This window comes from Pholcus phalangioides, unplaced genomic scaffold (genome assembly GCF_987345545.1).
Source record: "Pholcus phalangioides strain wild (caught in Gottingen) unplaced genomic scaffold, Ppha-v1.0 ptg000010l_1, whole genome shotgun sequence".
Taxonomy (NCBI): Eukaryota; Metazoa; Arthropoda; class Arachnida; order Araneae; family Pholcidae; genus Pholcus; species Pholcus phalangioides.
The window spans coordinates 17,542,363-17,565,175 of NW_028301603.1; the positions used below are offsets into that span (position 1 = coordinate 17,542,363).

Genomic DNA, 22,813 nt, shown 5'->3' on the forward strand with positions numbered 1-22,813 from the left:
AGTTAAAGAAACATTCAGCTGGATTGAATTTATTCCACTGACGTCTGGACAACGATATTGCATCCCTGGTCGGAGAAGGGTTAAAAATTTGTTTAACAAATTTGATCGAGAAAACGAGAAAAATAAAGACTGTCTTCTTGTAGAAAATTTCCAAACTGAATTTGTCATAGCTGTCGTTCAAGTAATTACGTAAGCAAATTTTTAGCCATATTTGACCCCCCCCCCCTTGTCAGCAAAATTTCGTCCTCACTGCCCCCCTACCTCCTAACGCATATTGGTGGGATCAGAAACGTACGCGGGAGAAGAAGGGGTATAGGGGGTTCGTGCGCCTCCCCCCCCCCCCCCAGACGAAAAAAAAATTACTTTTTAAAAATTAAAATTTCGAAAGAAAACACCTTTATATGTGTTATTATAATCGATTTCTGTTAATTTCAATGCTATTTGAGGGATAAGAGCTCAAAATTTCTCTTTAAGACAGTCATTGCGACCCACCCTTTTAGCCATATATGGTAAACCCTTGACCCGCGGACCAAATGTGGCCCTGAACGTTATCTGATGTGGCTTGCCCCCTCAAACTTAATTTTGTAAAAATGAACTAAGCGGCACATTTAAAAATCGCTTAAATGACCCGTGGCACAATTCCAGAGCATTAAGTGGCCGTGCCACATTTTCAGATCACTGAAGTAAGCCTCAAAGATCACTTTCACGTTCAAAGATCACTTTCACGTTCAAAGATCACTTTCACGTTCAAAGATCAATTAGTAACCCGTGACACAGTTCCAGAACACTTAAACGATCCGTGGCACATTTAGAGATCCCTCGAGTGAAATGTGGCACAGTTTTAGAGGATTTAAGCGACCCCCAGTGTGGTTCTATATCACTCAAGTTACCTGCGCAACATTTCCAGATTACTTAAGTCATCTTTGAGTAAAAGTGTGTTAAAAAAAAATTACAAACCATAATTTTTGTACGATCCCTATTTAATTTTCTAATGAGTGACGTCATTTAAAAAAAATTACAAACGATAATTTATATACATCCCCCTATTTAATTAAGGGGGGGGGAAACATGTGAGCGCCATCTAGCGGAGGGCTGCGGAAGACATCCACTCGTAAGGTGGGGATTGCCTATTGTCCTGGTGGGGAGTAAGTGGGGAGTGCCTATTGTCCTGGTGGGGAGTAAGTGGGGAGTGCCTATTGTCCTGAAAACCCCATTTTTCCCCTACTACCAATAAGTAGGGGAAAAATGGGGTTTTCAGGACAATAGGCACTCCCCACTTACTCCCCACCAGGACAATAGGCACTCCCCACTTACTCCCCACCAGGACAATAGGCAATCCCCACCTTACGAGTGGATGTCTTCCACTAGATGGCGCTCCCACGCGATAAGGGATGCTTCGATAAGAGGGGTGACGCTTTACTGTTTTTTTTTTTTTCCTAAATCAAATTGTTTTATTGGGGGTCGTCCTTAAATTAAATTTTTATGCCACGTCAGGGATCTTTCCTGGGAGTCATTATTAAATTAGAATTTTTTATGTCACCCTCTGTATACCGGGGCTATGGGGCACTCACGTGATCAACTGTGCCCTACTTTTTTCATCCAAGAAAGCTAATGACGAACAACATCATTAAAATATCGCATGATGTCACATTAGGGGTCGTTCTTAAATTATCGTTTTCTCCAACTTACTTTTTTTTTTTCAAACAGGTTTGATGAGGGCTTAAATTATTAAAAAAAAAAAAAAAAAAAAAAAAAAAAAAAAAAAAAAATTATCGAGTTTAGCAAATACGATACCAAGGAACCTTTCCCAAATTAAATTTATTTTATGTCACATCAGGGATCTTTCTTATATTGCATCCTAAAATATTGTTTTTTTTTCAAAGAAGTTTGATGAGGGTTTGAATTACTTTAAAATAAAAAATTATCGTTTTTTTTTTACGATGCAAGTCGTTCTTACTTTTTATGTCAGTTTTCCCAAGTCTGACTAAGAAAAGTCCCTAGAAGTTTCCAACGCTTTTTTTACCGTTCTTAATTTTTTTAATGTAAAAAGTTTTCTTCCCACACAAATTAAATCCCCAAGATGAGCTTAGCTGTAAAAAAAATAATAAAACAAGGGAGCAATAAAATACAGAGCCATTTTATGCGAATCAAGTTTTCATTTATTTCAAATAATTTTCTTCTATCTTTGATTTCAAAACATCAAAATCAATCGCATCAAAACATTTTTCTACGACATTGTAATTTTCCACAAGAATTTTTGCGACTTCGCGAAAGTCAATTAAAGTTATAGCGTGATCTGAATATTTGTAATACATGTCATCTACCTGCAGACATTCATGGCCCAGCTGATTGGCATAGCCCATAGAGCATCCGTGACAATCAATAACATTTCCAATGGTAACTGAAAGTTTTTCACTCACCAGTTTAGCGAGAACATCTGTAATATCCAAAGAGTTTGTCCCTTTAGTCTGGATTTCGCGCACACACAATTTGAGATAGTCCAAGCAGAGTGCTTTCTGGATGAACTTGGTGATAACACTATGAAGCTGTTGTTTTTCATCACACCAGAAAAGTTTATCTGCTACGCAAAACGACATCTTGACGATGTTTCCAAAACACTGAAACTTTTCACCGTTGCGATGAATAGGTTGAATGATCACAGCATCACCGCTGTAATCCGCTATCAAATTCTCGGACACTAAGAATGTTCTTCCGACGCGTTGAGACATACTGCGACGGGAGAATTCAGTTAGCAAGCATTGCCACACGTATGGAGAAAGGGTCACACCGTTCTTGCCTGGCTTCACGAGTCCCTCTTCTTCGTAGTATTCGCGTATGTGAACTTTCACTTCCCCGTTGAAGATCGCTACACTAACATAAAAGTTCTCTTCGATGTGGAATATGTTGGTTGGTAGTTGGCTTTTATCGAAGCCACTGCTGCGAGATCTCTTAGCTGGTGGTGATTCTGCCACGGCTTTCCTCTTTGTCTGGACTATTTTCCGGAACGTGAGACTAACGCGAACGTCTTTGACTTTCGAGTCCTTTGGAATCGCGTGACGCCACAGCTGGTTAGTTGGAGGTAGCATTGTCAAGAGGCTGTTGTGCTCGAGGATTCGGTCCACGGACTTGTGCTCCCGACGAGAGAAGATGATGTTTCTTTCAGCGCCCAGGGAGAGGCAAGCGATGGGATGATCTTTCACGAGCTGCGCCTCATCATCGGAGTGAGGGGAGATGCTCTTCTGTCCATCAGAGTATCGGTTGATGACGACGAAGTTGTAGTCGTAACCTGTGATGCTCTCGACCACAGCTTTCAAATCCAATAGGAGAGGCGTCCACGGTTGGGCTTGGAGCTTCATTCCAGAAAATTTGTAGAATAAATCGGGGTCACCGTAGGCTGCGTGTTGGCGGGGCATTGGATAAGTCCTATCACCGAACTTGAAGATGCATTCCTCGGCCGGACGGTATACGATTTCCCTTTCAAGTTGTCGTAGCACAGCATTGGGTTGTTCCAGAACGTTTTGTGCGTATTCAAAGCAAAGACTTGTCATTTTTTTTTTTCTAAACGAGAAGAGTGACAACACATTCAATCCGCAAATCTCACGATAAGAAAAAATTTATGAAAATTATTCCCCAAACCAATGAAATATATTTTTTTTTCTGTTACGCATAAACAAATAATTAAAAAAAAAATTGTAACTATTATTAAAAAAAAAATTAGAAATTAATTTTAACCATCTAACCATTCAGCGTACGCCATGACCTTCCCTCTAGCACAATGACCCTTTTGCAGAGGGTGAAAGCTGCAAGAAACGCTGTTTGTCGCTAGCGATTTAGGAAAGTTCAAGACTTCTACCGTTTTCAAATTAAATCGCTGCTCTAGAAATTTTTTTTTCTGAATGCAATTAACATAAATTTGACTATACTTATTATTTACGCTTACGAGATGAATTTTCATCAATTTATAGTCGAAAAGACCTTCTTCCCATCCAATATTATGGATATTTTTACTAACCCAAACCATTTGCTTAAAATCTTCATCTGCAAGCTCATCGCTAGAAAAAGGTGGCAGATAGAGTGAATGATACACTCTCCCTGTGCCTAAATTGAAGCAAGCCATTTCCTTAACTACATATAGTCCATTTCTAAGCATTATCCCTTCCAGATCAAGTACACAAGAAGCCATAGTTATAAAAAAAAAAAATTCTTACCGAGTGAGATTTGCGGAGAGAGAGAGCGTATCCAAAGCGAGTGAGTGAAGTAAATCTGTCTACCCTACAGCTTTTATATGCGAGTATGTGAATATACTATGTTGGAGTCAAATATAATCAGTACTATTGCATTGGCAAGCGCAAAAAATAAACAGTACCCCATTTGGTGATTTGATAGCACCAAAAAATAATCAACAGTATAACATTCGACTGTATAAAAAATAATCAGTACTACATTTGGTAAGTCAAAAATAATCAGTATTGGCGTGCACAAGTTGAGTCAAAAATAATCAGTAGAGTGAGATTGTCACGAGTACCCAGATGCATGTGAGTCACCGCGATGACCGTCGGCTGTACATGAATCATCGATAACGCTCTGGTCATCACCTTTCGCGATAAAAAGTGTCGTCTTCACACGATCTCTCATTTCGTTTTTGATCTCAATAGAGTCAACTTCATTTCAGCTTTCTTTCTTCGTTCGCATTGGAAGTATGAGTTCTTTCGTGAATTTCGGGATTAATGAAGAAGATCTAGTTAGGTTGTTTGCTGATGAACAAAATTTCATTGATGAATGTCTCAACGATAATTTAATTAGTGGAAGTGAATTTAAATTTTTGGTAGAAGACGAGGAGAATTTCGTCAAACAATGTATGAGCATGAATAAGCGTATAATGGAAGAAGCTGGACCGAGTGGTTATGCTCCAACAGAGAAGAAGAAGAAAAAGGTCAGTGTTTTCTTTTAATTTTTTTTTTATTGCTTTTAAATTTCATTTCATGTCGCGAGGTAAATTTATTTCGACACAAGAATTCAAATACATAGAAAAAAATATATTTTATTCAGTTGTATATGAGTACATCCGCAGACTCGTGAATCAATTTATACATTTGCGAACTGGTGAGATTAACGGCTTTCGTAGTGGGTGCATTTCCGCTAAAATAGCGTATATCGTAGGTTTTATTGCAATACGTGAGAAAAATATTTCCTCCCAGCGGAAGAGAGGAATTACATCTTTCAAAGTCCATTTGATTTTTATATGTTGTTGCTATAAGAGTAAATAATATAACAATCAGTATCGTGAATATGGCGAACATTCTCTTGTGTCTTATCAGTTCTCCATTACTCTCCAATTCGTAGGACCAGCAGCTCGGTAAATCGAATGACGGTACATCCGTTTTCCATGCGATACCCTGCTTTCTATTGTTTTGATCGTAGATCACGGCTTCCACTGTTGTTGGCATTTCAAAGCTCTAACCAAATATGTTTCAAAAATGGGTTTTTTATATAATCTCTCGGAGCTCCGGTTTCTTCTAGCGCTTTCAGGAAAATTTCTTGACCCACCACGGGTGATTTTCTCCGACCGACCACACTTGATATCAAATCGCGAATGTCGCTTCCTTTGATGAGTCTGCTCTTATAAACGATCGAGCCGTTAGAATTAATTTTTAATATGTTCGGATGCTTATTTATATGCATGATAATTTTTTCTGAGTGCCCTCTTTGCGATTTCGGGACAGAAATCAGAGCTATTGGTGATTCGTCAACTTTCTTTTTCTTCTCTTTTTCTACTTCTTGAATTTTCGGTTCTGGTAACCGCGGTGGATTATTCTCGGCGACGTTGATTCTCTTGTTCAGCAGATTCTGATAGAGTTTAATTTTTATAGCTTCGGGCTCCTTGCTTCGCAGTATTTTCAACATCTCGTTGTCCAACTCAGAAAGCTGCTCTTTTGTGGTCACATGACGCGATAACAATTGTTCTGGAACCAGAGCGAATTTCTGTGCGTGCTCCATTATCTCGTGAACAAAGTGGCGAGGGTTTGTATGGCGGCTGGGATTAACTGGAACAAAAAACCTCCTTTCTGAATCAGCACGCGCTTTTTCTCGTATAGCGGCGTCTTTTTGCAGGCGAGTTTGCGAAGTGTATTTCTGTGCCTTTTCAGTTTATTTTTCTGTTTTGAGGATAACGGTATGACACCCTTCAAAATATTGAGTGAGCACTCGCAGACTGTCTTTAATGCTGATTTCGGTAATTTCTTCAACAAATCCTTACGTTTATTCCTCGGACAGGCAGAGAGTAGACGAAGCACTTGTTGCTTCTCCAATGCCATACTTTTAAATAACGGTATTTTTATTCCAACCATATGCTATATGCTATAGCCTTCTTCAGCGCGCAGTGCTTTATCATGCTTTCGTGACGACAACAGTTCGCGCTCACTTCCGGCAAGTCCACAATATTGGGGCAGAGAATGGCATCGAGATTATAAACCTTTAACCCGTACTGTTGCAGTAGCATCCGGCACTTGTCGTGGCCTTTCGCATACAATACGACTTTTGATAATCGCTGCAAATGTTGCTCCAGCATTTCAAAGGGTACATCACCCGCCGACCACGATATTTCGTGTATGTTGTTGGTGACGTAGAGACATTGGTGTCTATCTCTAGGAGATAATTCCGAAAATTTTTTGGGCGGTTTGTATACAGAGTGAAAATTCTCTCTCGAATGCATGAAGCACCACGCCAACTCCTTGATTATGAATGTTCTATCCGACAGCTGGAAACCCTCGACCTCTATCACTGCCGTCATTTTCAAAAATGGAAAGTTTCATTTCCTGGGTTTATAGATATATTGCGTCTGCCCAGGTAACACGTTAGTGCGCAGGCGCATTTCTTCCTCCGTCTCGGGTCGTAAATCTACCATTAAATACGAATACGGTTTTTTCGTGCTATCCTCGAACACCTCGTTGAAAAATTTGATTTTGCTGGGAAACAGCTGACGTCCCAGGTGGATCACTTGACTGACATCTCTTCTATTTTTGAATAGAAACATATACTGTGCGTTCAGAGAAACGTTTCTCATTTCCCGCCCCTGATGAAACACGTTCTGCACAATGAAAATCACAGTCAATTTTCTGTGGTGGCTGTATTTTGTGAAAAGGTTTGCTAATTTTTTCTCGCCGGATAGCTCGTTCATGAGATCATCTAAAATCACCAAGCTGTCTTCTTCCACGCTTTCGAAATTGCTCCCCTCTCGAAATTCCACGTAGTCTTCCATGTCTTCGAACAGGGTCTGATATTCGCCGTAAAACCATATAACGCGCTTCGGGTGAGGTTCTCGAAACATTTCGTTTCTGTGTTTTAATAGTTCTCTGAGAAAATATGTTTTTCCCGAACCGGTAGGTCCGGCAATGAGCACGGTGCTCGGATGTGTCAGCTTGAAAGGTTCCATAGTAAATGACAAAAAAATTACAATGCATTTTTTATTTAACAGAAAAATTTTTCTTTACAAAGCTTGCTACGCGCATATCGTTTTGCATATTAAAACGCGATACAATATTATTCATACTTTCGCCGATACATCGAGAATAGATAAAAAAAATCACATAGTGACCGCACACGGTTGTCTTATCTGATTGTAACATGACGTCATTATAGTCGACGCGCGAGTAGCGTCGTAGAAATCTGTTTATGCGTCCCTTCTTGAAATAGGTGGGCGGGTTCCCGTAAGAGTCGAAGAAATCAGCTCTCGCTTCGTTTTCGATGTAAATAGCCAACCAGTGCGTTCCGGGTTCGTTCTCTCTGTCCGTGTTCACAACCAGTGCAGCGGGATACGCGATCACATTTTCGGGTAAATTATCACTCGCAAAAACACCTAGGAAAGCCTTTCGAGTGTGGGGGTGTGTCGAGAGGGCGTGCTCTATCTGTTTAGTGTTCATCCCGCAAAGTCACACAAGACGCTTCTGGACTTTGTTATTTCCACCAGCGATTCGAATTCGGCAAATATTATAACCGACACCGTCTTGGTCAAGGCTGAGGAGAACTTGAGTTCCACTCGCAGATTACCCTGCTTTTGTAGGTGCACGTGTCCGCAGTCGCTCATGTCGGGTATCAGGTTGAAAGCGAAGAGGCTGTAACCACCGGCTTCGTATTCTTCTCTGCTCACGTCACATCCTTTATCTTCTCCGGGCCTTCCGGTGCCCACGAAGAGTGTGTTGTAGGCTCTGATGACGTGTCTGTTCCTAAAGTCTGGTTGTAGCGACGTGTGGGGGACGGGTCTTCCATCGATAGAAACAGAAACAAAGTTGACGTTGTTGTGCTTGAAGTCGAAGGGGTTTAAACCGAACGTTCCGTTGAATGCTTCCGTGTCCACCATGCCCATAACCAATCGCTTAGGCATGACACCCAGAAATACGTTATCTTGCACGAAACTCATGCTTCCCATGGATATCGAATAGACCTTGCATATCACGCGGTTAATGCAATATTTGGCTGTTGTTTTCTCGAGCGCCATGGCATGCGCTACAGCCACAGCAGGATTCATTCTTACTTTGCGCACAAAAATACTCGCTTGCTCGATAACCACGTCGCAACCCTGAGCAGCAGTGATCAGAAAGAACTCTGGTTTCGATCGAACCAATCTCATCTTCAAGTCCACGAGAGAGAGCATCAGCTTCGGTTGATAGAATATGTCGACGTGAGGCACGCCCATCATTTCAAAAGAATTTTCCGCGAGTTTTGCTCTCTTCTTGGCCCCTTCGTTCTTGGTGAGGTCAGACATGTGACCTGCAGTGTCCTTGTAGTACCCCTCGGCTGTCAGGGGTCCTCTCTTTGCATCCGATCCGTAGTTAAGCAGTGTTTCCAGGTATGCTCGATACGGATAAGTGTGTGATGAGTTCGTGAGCGTTCTCCCGTTCAGCGAGACGTCAATCTGGGAGAAGAGGGAGTGTAGGAAATTATTCGCCGTCGATACGGCTTCGTCGGATTCTGGTTTTGTCACCTTTACTCTGACATACAGCTGAGTGGCAGAAAGGTCTATGTATTCTTCGGCACTACCGGCCACGTGAAATTCGAGGGGGGCCCCCGAATCACGCACTTGAGATATGGGATGGTACTGCACCCACTCGGCTGATTCTATAGAGGTTTCCGTGGGTGGCACCGTGAACAGATCGGCTTCGCTTTTCAAACATTCATGAGAATTTTCGTGGATTAAAGCCATCGCTGAATATATCGGATGTCGACAGCTTTCTAGCTCTCTTCTTACTGACAGTTTTCTTGACGAGTCTCTTCCTTTTATTCTTTCCTCCGAGCATGGATTTGACTTTACTGGCCGCCCTATCCGTGAGAGACCTTCCGGCTTCCTTGGCACGGTCGCGAGCAGCTATCTTTGCGTCTTTTCCTTGAACGATGTCGTTGGCGAAATCTACGCCCGAGCGTAACAGTTGAGATCCCACGGCCTTGGCACCTCGCTTCAACAGCGGTACGGTCGATCTGAAGAGAGAGCTGAATATGGACCCGAGGCCATAACCTCTTTGCAGAGCGCTACCCTGATAATATCCGAGTCCGTTTCCAGCCTGTGTCAGATAGTAATCGTTGATGCTGTGGGCACAGCTCCGGTACGGCTTATAATGCATGTCGCAGTCTAAAGTGTAGTTTCACTATCACCTTTCCACGTTGAAATGTGAAAAACTTGCCCATGTGCGTCCTTAAATACATGTGAACGATGTCGAAACTCTTTCTGGCTAGCGGCATGTAATGGGCGCGTTCGAAAGACACGCTGACTATATCCCCATCTTGACCGCTAGTTTTCACGATTCTCAGTAGCGGTGCGTAGGTGTTACCCACGACCTGAGGTTCAACCAGGTTGCAGTACACGTACAAGAGATGAAAGTCCAATTTAGGATCCGCTGTGAAAGGGCCGTCGACGATGGTCGGGCCCTCTATCAGGCCGGGCTCGAAACCCAAGTTTTCAGCTATGCCGTGTCTGAGTCTGAGCTTGGCGTCTTTCTTGAGGTTCACCTTCACTTTTTTCGTGACTTTGTTGTACGTCACACCGATCTTGTCTTGAAAATTTTGAGTGGATATGGCTTTGATCAGTTCAGGGGTCGTCTCGTAGAAACCCGGGGCTATGCGACCGGTCTTCATTACCTTGTTACCGACATCGAATTCGAAAGTGTTTGTCTCTTTAGTGATGTTGTGGAACGAATGGGGATAAATTATCTCTGACAGTGCGACTTCCATCTCGGATTCGAACTCCAGGGTGTTTGGGAGTTTAACCACGAAATTCGAGAGCGTGTTGTCTGGAAAAAAGTCCATGGAGGCATCGCTGGGTAAAGTGAGATAGAAAGAAGCCATCTCGAAAATGACAGATGCGTGCGCTGTTTCCGGGTTTTTATAGCACTACCCACGAGTTGAATTTTTTCGGATACCCGCGAAATTTCACGAGGTACTGGACTATTCCTTTTCTTCTCCTCTTCTTCAAAACTTTTTCTATCGGGAATTTCTCTCCCATCTTAACACCGACCATCTCTTCGGCGTAGAAGGTGCCCTTGATTTCTTCCCCCATCAGATCTTTGAGTCGGTAAACGGGAATTTCCCTTCTAACGCACTCGCTCACCACGAATATCTCCTCGGTGAAATTGGACTCGTAACCCCTCTCGAAAGTGTGCTTCGATCTGCTAATGCGCACGTGATCACCCACTTTAAACTTACATTCTTGTTTCTTGGATGTATTCCCATAGAGATTGTTCCACACCTCAGACTCGTTTCCGGGGTTCACGTCGACCGGTCTCATTTTTATAGATCTGTGATACCTGTGATTGTAACTCCACACGAGATCTTCGATCATGTCGATGTAGCGATAAGTATTCTTGGCAGTGAAGTACTTGTACATCCAGTTTCTGAGCGACCTGTTCCACCTCTCCACCACGCTGGCTTTGATCTGTTCGTTCTCCGTAGTGAAAAACTTGATGCCCTGACGCTTTAGATAACGCTGTACTGGCGCGGCTATAAACTCTCGCCCCTTATCGCTCTGTAGCGCCACTGGTTGACGTTGTTGAAAGATGCTTTCTAAAGCTTTGACAACGTTGTCACCGGTCTTTCTTTTGAGGGGTATGACGAAACCATATTTGGAGAAGACGTCGATGCATGTTAAAAGATAGTTGTAACCGTCGTTGTGAATGGCTAGATTACGCATGTCCACCAAATCGATTTGAAATTGACTGCTCAGACCGGCCACTATTGTTTTGTTGCGGGGAAACACTTTTTTAATGGACCTGTGTAACGTGTACGCTCTCTCGCCAGACAACCAATCTCTGATTTCTTTTTTCTTTGATGACTTGAGCACGCGCTTGAGGGCGGATACGCCACCGAAACTAGCGGGAAGACGTGGGTTTCTGTATCTCTCATCCATTGCTTGTGTTAGACTTACGTGTCCTACATTCCCTTTTTATTTGTTTTTCAGGAGCGACACCTATGCGAGACGTGCGGCAAGGAGTTTTCCCTACGTCGGAATCTAAACCGTCATAGGTTGACGCATGGTGAACGCCAGCACAAGTGCATGGAGTGCGATGCAGCTTTTCACCGCAATAGTCACCTCATGCGCCACCAACGCAACATGGGCCACGCCCCCCAAAGAGCACCCCAGCTTGGAGGGGCACCGAGCCATCACCGAGCACCACCGCAGCTAGGAGGGGCACCGCAGCAGGGAGCATCACCTCATCTTGGAGGAGCATCCCAGCAAGGCGGGGAAGCGGCCCAGCCTGGGGCATCGAACCATCACCGAGCACCACCGCAGCAAGGGGCAGGAAGGCAAGTCAGGCGTGCTTTAGGCATGTTATCCACTCACGAACTGACCCCCACACCAGACACAGAGATGGACATGACTACCTTCCTCGACAGCGTGAGAGGGGAATTGACACAGCGCTTGGGGGAAGATATGATCACTCATAGATCATTAAAGTGGAATTTAGTTGCGACTGCTGTGTTTTCGAGGAGGGGTAGTGACGGGGAAGACGAGTTCTGCAGCGGGTATCTCCGCAGCAAGATGCTCACCACTTTAGATATCGAGCAAATCGATGAACAGCTGCAGGAAGCCTTCGATAAGGTAAAGCAGGCGACAGAGGATTTCGAGGGCTGTGGGAGTGGGTGGGTGCTCGAGCGGGTGCTCTTGCTTGAGCTGAACACAAGTAGGTATCAACCACTGGGTGCAGCTAGTTACATCACATTGCCAAATGGGGTAGCCAACAGGGGAGCCATCATCAACATCAAGAACCACGACGAGAAATGCTTCCTCTGGTCGGTGTTGGCTGCCCTACACCCAGTGCAAGTACATCCCGAAAGGGTGAACCAATACACGCAGTTTGAGAACGAGCTTGATACCACAGCTCTCAAATACCCGGTGACCCTAAACCAGATTGGTAAATTCGAAGTGTCGAACTCTCTGCGTATAAATGTTTTTGGGTGCGAGGGGATGGAAGTTTTCCCTCTTAGGATAAGCGAGGCGTCATCGCAGACCATCATTAATCTGCTACTCATCAGCAACGAGACAACGGCCCATTATTGTTTAATCAAAAATATGTCTCGTTTGCTATCATACACCACGAAGCATAAAGGTGCTTCTTATTTCTGTAATTACTGCCTTCAAAAATTCTCCACCCGTGAAAAACACAATGCACACATATCGCATTGTCGCGAGCATGGTCCGCAGCGCGTCACTTATCCTAGTGAGGGGGATAACATCATGTTTTACAAAAATCACCATTTCCAACTTCATGTCCCCTACATCATATATGCAGATTTCGAGGCAATCCTGGAACTTGTAGAAGGATGCGATCCGAACCCCTCGTTTTCCAACACCACGCAGAAACATCATCACCGCCCCTGCGGTTTTGCATATACACTTGTGGGACCCGATGGGTTGTATGTGAAAGAGCCCAAAGTTTATAGGGGTGAGGATTGCATCAGTGAATTTTTCCGGTGCATCATCAATGAAGAGCGGTTTGTCATGAGCCAGTTAGATAACCCGGTGCCTATGCGGATGACTGCTCATGATCAAAAAAGTTTCAGCGAAGCCTACACTTGCATGGTTTGTGAGCAACCCCTGGGCGATGATAGGGTTCGTGACCACTGTCACATTACTGGGGCGTACAGGGCCGCACTCCACCAGAAGTGCAATCTCCAACTGCGGCTTAGGAGATTCATACCGGTGATTTTTCACAATCTGCAAAACTATGATGCTCACTTTCTGGTGAAAGGTTTGAGCGAATATCCAAACCGAAGGATCGAAGTGATCGGGAGGAACATGGAGAAGTTTATCTCCTTTTCTCTCGGTCGCTTGCGATTCTTGGACTCAAACCAGTTCCTCAATGCGTCATTAGAATCCCTTGTGAAGACTATGGAGCCCGGTGATTTTCTAAACTTGTCCAAATGCTTCGGGGGTAAAAGTCATTACCTTCGAAGAAAAGGTATATATCCATATGAGTATTTGAACTCGTTCAGTAAATTTAATGACCCAGTGCTGCCCCCAAAAGAGGCCTTTTACACCTCTCTTGGGGATCAACATATTTCCGATGAGGATTATGAGTACGCACATGACGTTTGGAGAGAGTTCGAGCTTGCTAATCTCGGTGATTACCACGATCTGTATGTAAAGACAGATGTGCTTCTCCTCGGGGATGTGTTCGAGCGTTTCAGGAGGCTGTGTGAAGGCAACTTCAAGATAGACCCTGTGCACACGTATACATCCCCTGGATTGGCTTTCAATGCATGCCTGAGGATGACCGGTGCCAAGCTTGAGCTGATCACTGACCCGGACATGCACCTCTTTTTGGAGAAAGCTGTGAGGGGTGGTGTGTCAGTTATCTCCAAACGATATGCGCGGGCAAATAATCCTCTCGTATCCGGTTATAATCCCAGTGAACCAACTTCTTATATTATGTATTTCGATGTAAATAATTTATATGGTAAATGTATGATGGAGTCTCTCCCGGTGAGCGATTTTAGATGGTTGTCACCGAGTGAGATCAGCGAGATCGACTTTTTAGCTGTGGACGACAACGCCGCCAAGGGTTACATACTCGAGGTCAGCATGGAATACCCGGTGAATCTGCACGATAGTCACAATTGTTACCCCCTAGCAGCTGAGAACATAGAGATAACCCCAGAAATGTTGTCACCGTATGTGCAGAGACTCGGTGGCAAACCATCTAAAAAGCTCGCTCCGAATCTGATGAATAAAACTTCATACGTCATCCACTACCGTTGTTTAAAATTATACACCTCGCTGGGGATGAAGCTGACGGGTGTTCAACGTGCTATCGAGTTTACTCAGGAGCCGTGGATTCGACCATACATAGCGTTCAACACCGAGAAGCGAAAGCAAGCTCGGTGTGAGTTTGAGAAGGACTTTTACAAACTTCTCAACAACGCTGTGTATGGGAAGTCCCTAGAAAACCTGCGAAAGCACGTTGACATCCGTTTGGCCAACAACCAGAAGAGCTTGAGGAAGCTCACATCATCCCCAGCGTTCGAAGATTTTCGTATAATCACCGGTGATCTAGCTGTGGTAAGGATGAACAAAATCAAAATTCATTTGGATAGACCAATCTATACCGGTGTGACTATTCTAGACCTATCCAAATACATCATGGCAGATTTTCATTATAATTTTATGAAAAGAAAGTATGGATCCAATGTTGAAGTTTTATTCACAGATACGGACTCGTTCTTATACGAGATTAAAACCGGTGATGTATATAGGGATATGCGGGAGGAGCTTCATCTATTCGACACTTCGAATTACCCCAGTGACCATCCTCTGTTCAGCCTGAAGAACAAGAAAGTGGTGGGTTTGATGAAGGATGAGAACGGCGGCGAACCCGTTGTGGAATTCGTTGGTCTCCGCGCTAAAATGTACTCGATGACCACAGCAGTCGCGGAGAAAAAGACCGCAAAGGGGGTAGTTCGCGCAGTGGTTAAAAAACATCTAAAGCACGAGGACTACTTGGCTTGTCTAAGTAGCAAGGCCACCATAAAAAATAACATGATTAAAATTGCATCAAAACATCACCAGCTGCAGACGGTGGTCATGAGGAAGACGACGCTATGCCCCCGTGATGACAAACGATATATTCTCGGTGATGGTATAAATACATATGCATATGGACACTACGCGATCCCCACGACGTAGTGTTTTGTAAATATTTTTTCTTGTAAATATTATCTTTCTTGTAAATTTTTTTTATTACTCAACTATTCAATGTATATATCTTTAATCATGTAAATAAATGAAAACTTGATTCATATAGAATGACTCTGTAATTTATTATCGTTGTGTTTATTTTTCTTTACAGCTAACTTGGAAAAAAAAAAATGGGGGGGGGGATATATTGAAAACTTTCTAGAAAAGTCATCTTTGAGTAAAAGTGTGTTAAAAAAAAATTACAAACCATAATTTTTGTACGATCCCTATTTAATTTTCTAATGAGTGACGTCATTTAAAAAAAATTACAAACGATAATTTATATACATCCCCCTATTTAATTAAGGGGGGGGGAAACATGTGAGCGCCATCTAGCGGAGGGCTGCGGAAGACATCCACTCGTAAGGTGGGGATTGCCTATTGTCCTGGTGGGGAGTGCCTATTGTCCTGGTGGGGAGTAAGTGGGGAGTGCCTATTGTCCTGAAAACCCCATTTTTCCCCTACTCCAATATCTCCCAAACGTCTGTACACGGTTTGCCTTGAAACTGTGGTACCCGTAGTTGCAGATAGCTGACGAGACAGGTCGGATGCTGTGCTCCGTCTGCTTCTTTTGGCAGTTACTGCCAAATACCGGTCTTCATTCGGCGTTGTTACTCGGGGGCGACCTGTACTGTAACGTCTACTGACATTTCCGTTATCTTGGAATCGTTGCCAAAGTCTAGAGATGACACTTTGGGCAATTCCAAGTTCCTCGGATACTTCCATCTGAGTACGCCCACATTCCAGGCGGCCGATAATTCTACCACGTAAAAAATCATCCACATGCATCCTCTGTGTCATAACTATTCGCTTATGGCACTGAGCGCCGTACAGAACTCTTGTGAAGAATTTCACTTCTTTGCCACCATTCGTTATATACCCCCCTCTTACACTCTCGTCATTGTGACGTACTATCGGCATCATCTGGTGGCTTCCTGAAATTTGCATATCATTCTTGCAGATGTGTGTGATAATTCTACAGGTGAAATTTTTACTTTAGATTTCGATTTCCGTGTGATTCTGAATTATCCTTAATTTATGGACATGAGTGTACATATTATTTCTTTCATTAGTTTTAGATTTTCATCAAATCCGAATTTCCATAAATTCTGGAATGATTTTTCTTGATTACAATTTTCGTCAATCTCTTTCACCGATTCTCAATTTTCAATAGTTCTCCAAGGTTTGTCTTTTAGTAGTTTCAATTTTTAATTTGTTCTGGAATTTTCTCATTGGTTTCAAGACTTTCATTAGTTCTCGAATTGTTTAGTAATAATTGAATTATCTTATTTGCACACAGGCCATTGGCCCCTTATAAAGATTGGCAACACCAAATTCTCGAATTATTTATTTTATTAGTTTCAAATTTCCATTAGTCATGGAATTATTTTTTCCATCAATTATCAAATTTTCATTGGTTCTGGAATTTTGTCTTTCATTAGTTCTAGAATTTTTCTTCCATTAGTTATAGAATTTTTTCTTTCATTAGTTCTGAAAATTTTTCTTTCATTAGTTCTGAAAATTTTTCTTTCGTTAGTTCTCAATTTTCATCAATTCTGAAATTTTTCTTTCGTTAGTTCAAGAGATTTTTTCATCAGTTCTGGAATTCTTTCATTAGCTTGGCTATTCATTCATTATTTCTGGAATTCTTTCATTAGTTTGGCTATCCATTCATTATTTCTGGAATTCATCCAGTAGTTCTGGAAATTTTTCTTTCGTTATATCTGGAATTCATGCATTAGTTCTGGATTTTTTCCTTCGTTAGTTCTGGAATTCTTTCTTTTCCAGATTTAATGGAAAAATTAATTTTTCCATTAATTCTGCCTTTTTAGTTCCATTAGTTTCAAATTGTCACTCAGTACTTATTTGTGAATGTCGTTATGAAATTGAGTTGTGTCTGAAATTCGAAATACAGATGGATCAACACGTTTCGAGCATGTTTGCTTTCTATTGAAAACCTTACACACATCAAGTGAGTAGACATGGCAATTGTTATGTAAATAAGTGATTATCGTACTGTGATATGGATCCAGCTACTAGTAATGGGGTAGTACTAGGATCCAGCTACTACCACAAATATTATGTGGGAGTGAATTTCATGCATTGAACATGCATTCCGTATTTTACGGTACAGTGCTATTATTATTTGCTCATCTTTCTTTTCGCTCCCTTTATCTATTAGGAGATGAAGCTCCCCACTTTCTCTCAATAAAAAACATCTATTTTACGATACAAAACGCGGCAGGGTACGCTAGCTTTCTTCGCATTCAAACCATCTGTACATTTCTGAGGGTACATATGCAAGCCTTGTAGGCCTGTGCATGTGAAAGGGTACGTGAGCCTGGTTACGTAAGTTTGTAGTCCTACGCATGTGAGTATGGGATCAGCAAGTTTCGATATGCATTTCAAAGGAGGTGCGCATTGCTTTCACGCATTTTTAGTGTTATGTAGTCATCCTACGCATACGCCTACCACGCATTTTTCGAGTGGTACGAGTGTTTCGGGGTTAGCTTAATTCTTCGGTGCATTTCTAGGGATACGAAAGCCCTTTCTGCATTTCAATAGTAATCATACATATTTAAGGGGTATGATACACGTATGGTATAAATAAATAATATATATATATATATATATATATACACACACACACACACGTATTAGGGGTATGATTAAGGCTAATCACACGTTATTAAGACTATTCTTACGTACCGATAGAAATTTGTAAGAGGCGTGTATATATACTCCCGTACATATGAGAAAATAAATGCTCCCTCCGGGGAACCCCCGTATTGCGAATCATATTCTCCGGGCCGGGGTAAGTTACTCATATGAGTATCCCTGGAAATGCGTAGGATACTTGATTTTTTCCAGACACGTGCACGATGTCCATGTACCCCTGAAAAACACGTACAATGTTTGTGTATCCCTAAAATGCATATGAGGCTTGTGCACCCTCTAAAATGTGAACGAAGCTTGTGTTCTAAAATTCGTACGAGGCTTGTGTTCGCCTAAAATTCGTACGAAGCTGATACTCCTAAAATGCGTACTAATCTTGTGTACCTCTGCAATGCGTAGGAGTTCTGTGTTCCCCCCCCCCCAAAATGAATACGAAGTTCGTGTGCCCCTAAAATGCGTAGGAGGATTATGTGCCCCCTAAAATGAGTGCAAAGGTTTTGCAGCCCTAAAAATAAGAATGAAGCTTGTGTATCCCTCTGAAATGCATGTGAAGCTTTTGTACCCCTATAATGCGACACATACGAAACATTTGTACCTCTAAAAAGTGATGTGTACAAAACGTGTGTATACCTTAAAAATTTGTATAAGGTATGAGTAACCCTACAAAAATGAGTACAAGGCTTATGTACTGTAAGAAATAAGTAGGGACCCCCCTTTTAAGGGTACGAAAATCATGCGTCTTGCGTACTTTTAGAGGTACGCTAGCGTCTTACGTTTTTACAGGAGGGTACTTGATGATTGAAAGATTGGGATCCACATACATAAAAATGTACATAGAAATGTAAGTATACACGAGAAAAGTAGGTTATCTGTTCATATTAAAAAAAGTTTGTGTAACACAATTCTGGATATTAAGGGTATTACTGTGGGTTTTATGTGTGGGCCACAGCAAGATAGGCTCAAATGTGTCAAATCCCAAGTCGTTCTTTCAAATTCCTACAGATAAGACGGGAGCATAAAAGCTTAAAAATAACTTCTCGTGTCCCATGAGCAGCTTGTCCAGCTGCATGCACATTTGTTGTTTGAACAACGCTCTTGATAACAGCTGGATATAGTTATTACAGTTTTATTTGTCTCATTACATTCGTTTTTTGCTCACGATTGTTTGTGAATTTTCACACCGTGATACAAACACACCGTCCGTGAATACAAATACAAGACCACAACAAGCAAAATGCTCAACGAGGTGGCTGAGAAAAAGATGTCCATAACAAGTATGAATATCGTGCTAACAAGTATGAATATCATGCATTACTAAAATACAGCAATCCAACTAAAAATGTAATCACAAAAATTATAAACACTATATATATATATATATATATATGCCCATACAATGCCCATAAAGAATACTTATGGTTGTCTTATTCTAAGAATGGATAGCTTCTCGATTTACCCCAACATGTTTATCGTATTTCTTTTTAAACGTGTCAATTGTGTCACACTTTACTACCTCCGAGGGTAAGCTATTCCATTTATTAACAACCCTATTAAAGAAAAATTCCCTGTGACACCATAACCTTGCATTGTCCCTCACCAATCGATACTGGTGTCCCCTTGCAGTCGATTGACGGTGTAACTATAATTTCCATGGTTCCTCCTATCTGTCCCGTTGAAAATTTTGTACACTTCGATCATATCTCCCCGACAATTGCGTTCATCCAATGTAAACATATTCAAAAAAATGAAGTCTCTCTTCAGCTCTTCTCTGCGCGAGCCGATCTCCCCGTTAAAAAGTCTCGCTGCAGAGAACAACACGTGATCATAGAAGCAGAGGAGGTTAGTTACACATGACTTTCCCCCCTTCCTGACATGCTGATTATCCGACACTACACTATTCTCGTCTAGCCATTTCACCATTTGCTTTTTGATAATAATTTCCAAAATGTTCGAAAGGGAGCTCGTCAAACTCACTGTATGATAATTGTTAACAGCTTCTCTACTACCCTTCTTGAATATCAGAGCAAAATTATCAAGTTTCCAATCCCTTGGGACGATACCCTCAGCAACACTACGCCAGCAGACCTGCGCGACTGGCCCCATCAATTCAATAGCATATTTCCTGAGGACCCTGTAATAGATATCATCTGGTCCTGGTGCTTTGCTCGCACATACATTTTTTTGAAGATTTAGGACCTCCACGTCTTCCACTTGGATATCGTTGATGATTTTATTACTCCATGTAATAAAATCCAACACCCATACATTGAATATCGCATTTTGTATTAAAAACCGACGCGAAAAAGTCATTGAAAGCGTTACACATACCTACATTGCTCTCTATCCTAGACCCTCCTATCGAGAGAGGGTCAACTGTTCCCTTACATCCATTATGGGCGTATCTAAGAAATGATTTTCGGTCGGAGCCAATGTTGTCTGGCAACCTAGACTCAGTTTCCTTTTTACAACGCCTTCTTCAACGCCTTTCTTCTATCAGTAAAGAATGACAGATTTCTACGTTTATACTCTTTGAATGCTCTTTTCTTTTCAAGATAAAGGTTACGCACGCTCGCCGTGAACCATAGGGGCCGCGATGTACAAACATGCTTTTTTCGAACAAAGAGAATAATGTCGTGCAAAACAGAAGATACCTTTGTACTAAATTCTTCCCATTGACTTACCACCCCGATTGATTCCAACCGGTCTCTGAAAACTTCCGCTAACCTTCCTCTCAAAACATCAAAGTTAGTTCTCCGAAAACAAGGCACTAGTCTTTTGTTATCAACCTTACTCGAAGAAAAGTTACAGTGAAAACTGACGACACGGTGATCACTGGAAGAAAACCCGTCCCCCACCGAAACCTGTTCAACAAGATCCTCGGAACTAGTGAGAACTAAATCCAAAATAGCGAAGGAAGTAATGGCGAAATATTCGATTTATGCTATGTTTCTGCTACGATTCTTCATACAAACTAAAACCATTCGTAGTCTCAGAAGGACCGCAAATCGGTGGCCAAATGTAATAACCATAGGCATACATTACATATTCTATGTCTATGGCACTTACCGTGCGGTGTCAAACGTACTTTGACATTTCCTCACGTCTGTAGCTGCACCTAGAGCTCCTTGAAATACTCTGACTCACCCCGCCATCTTTGGTCAGAAGTGTGACATCAGTATTACCGCTATAGCCAATCACTGTACCCTGCTTATATTTAATGATTTCCAGGACATCACTTTGAAGCGCAAACTTGTTCTACGTTCAAAGATGGAATAAGAGTCCACTCCCCTAAACACCTTTGTTCAGCACCTCCTAGAGATAGAAGGCCTCCGCACGGGTTGCCAAGTTCATCTGTAACGTCATTAAGACTACCTAGAAAGTTTGCCACATTTTTAACCAGAGCATCCAGATGAGTGCGCATGCGTCCTTATGGCCAAGTTTAGGAATGTATCTTGAAACCCTTTTAAACTCTTTCAATTGCATATTGAGTACGTAAATAATAAATAATATCTTTACATTTGAACCCTTGCTGCCATCCGTAAAATATAAAAAAGTACTAAACATCAGCCTGGTTAAAAAACACGGTTGAGATGAAAAAATATTTTTGTCGGTGGTTTAAAAAAACGCGGGATAGTATACGAGGGATCCTTATTATCTCAGATGGGAGGGAGGGGGGCATCTTTCTTTTATTTCACCTGCACTGGCCTGTATCTCTGTGCCAGTGGCGTCGGAGCCGGGGGTGCTGTGGGTGCTCGAGCACCCACGGAAGTTTGTAGAACGGGTCCGAGCACCCACAGAATTGATTCAAAAATCCAATTTTTTCTACATGAATCTCAAGACGGGCACCCACAGATTCGAAACACTTCCGACGCCCCTGCTCTGTGCACAGAAATCGATACATGTGACAAAATAACATGCTACTTTATGCAATATAGGGAATTTTTCTCTGCTCAGCAATAAAATCTGTGCATTAAGAAGCATTCTCAGTCATTCTCAGACTCTAAACTTATTCGACCTGAACCTTGAATATTTGTATGAGCTCATGGTGATATTTGTTTCTAATATGTATTGCCTTCATAGTAATGTTTATGTGCATTCCCAATAGTATAAAAAGGGAAAATTTTTGTAATGTAAATAATATATGTGAGTAATTCAAATGTGAATGCCCAGCATTGTCAAAGAAGGCTCTGTTTGATTATTCCCGTCGCAGTGGAGGCTCTGTGCGTTTTCTGTGTGTGTGTGTATACTGCATATTCCGTAAAAGGAAAGGGAAACAAAACTGCCCAGCACTGTGGACGTAGGCTTTGTTTCTTCGTTTCCCGTCACAGTGGAGGCGCTGTATATGTATATTTTGTATACATTTGTGTATTTAGACCATTCTCAAATCTCTGCCACTTCAACATGCCAGCTTCTTCTTTCTTGCCCACAAGTCTTTTCCCACACTTCGAAATGCCAGGCTGCGGTCTCCGGCCCTTATGTGCCACTGGGCGCACGTGCAATTTTTCTCCCTAATCATTGGGTTCAGCTATGCATTTTAGTCAAATGGCTTGTACGTTGCATCGAGTTGATGGCTGCCTTCATGGGGAGAATGACGCGAGTGATTCGATACTTGCGAGCACGGGGCAAGAGGAGCCATCACTATAAATTTTTAACTTTTCCGACGTAACTTTGCCTCTTTTGAGGTAACGGAAGTAAGGTGCTTTGTATCGGTCCAGGGTTGTGAGCGTTTCCATCTATCTATTCGCCCCGAAAAAATGCCTTTCTTTGTAACTTTTGTCTAGAACCAATAACCGGGTAAAAATAAAATTCTATCAGTAAGAATGCGCTTTCTGGAAAATATTGAAAATAAGTACACAAAAAATACAGGGTACACATTATATTACATGTAGACATCATTGAAGTGGAACTATTACTGCG

At 42.1% G+C, this 22,813-nt stretch overlaps 2 protein-coding genes across 3 annotated transcripts in view; both read left to right on the forward strand.

The window, feature by feature from the left end:
• LOC149081017 (dipeptidyl peptidase 4-like) overlaps window positions 1–22,813 on the forward strand; it is a 174,834-nt gene that overhangs the window by 91,323 nt on the left and 60,698 nt on the right. The gene's annotated exons all lie outside the window — the stretch shown is intronic.
• LOC149081019 (uncharacterized) lies at window positions 1,768–15,253 on the forward strand. The gene is made up of 2 exons (XM_089237758.1): window positions 1,768–4,933; window positions 11,444–15,253. Exons 1-2 carry the CDS (start codon window positions 4,700–4,702, stop codon window positions 15,167–15,169), a joined length of 3,960 nt encoding a protein of 1,319 aa, XP_089093884.1. The 5' UTR covers window positions 1,768–4,699; the 3' UTR covers window positions 15,170–15,253.

Excerpts from the sequence above, each read along its gene's own strand:
- LOC149081019 (XM_089237758.1), top strand. The coding sequence starts at position 4,700 with ATGAGTTCTTTCGTGAATTTCGGGATTAATGAAGAAGATCTAGTTAGG. Across the intron at positions 4,934-11,443 it reads CAGAGAAGAAGAAGAAAAAG|GAGCGACACCTATGCGAGAC; the intron begins GTCAGTGTTTTC and ends TTTGTTTTTCAG.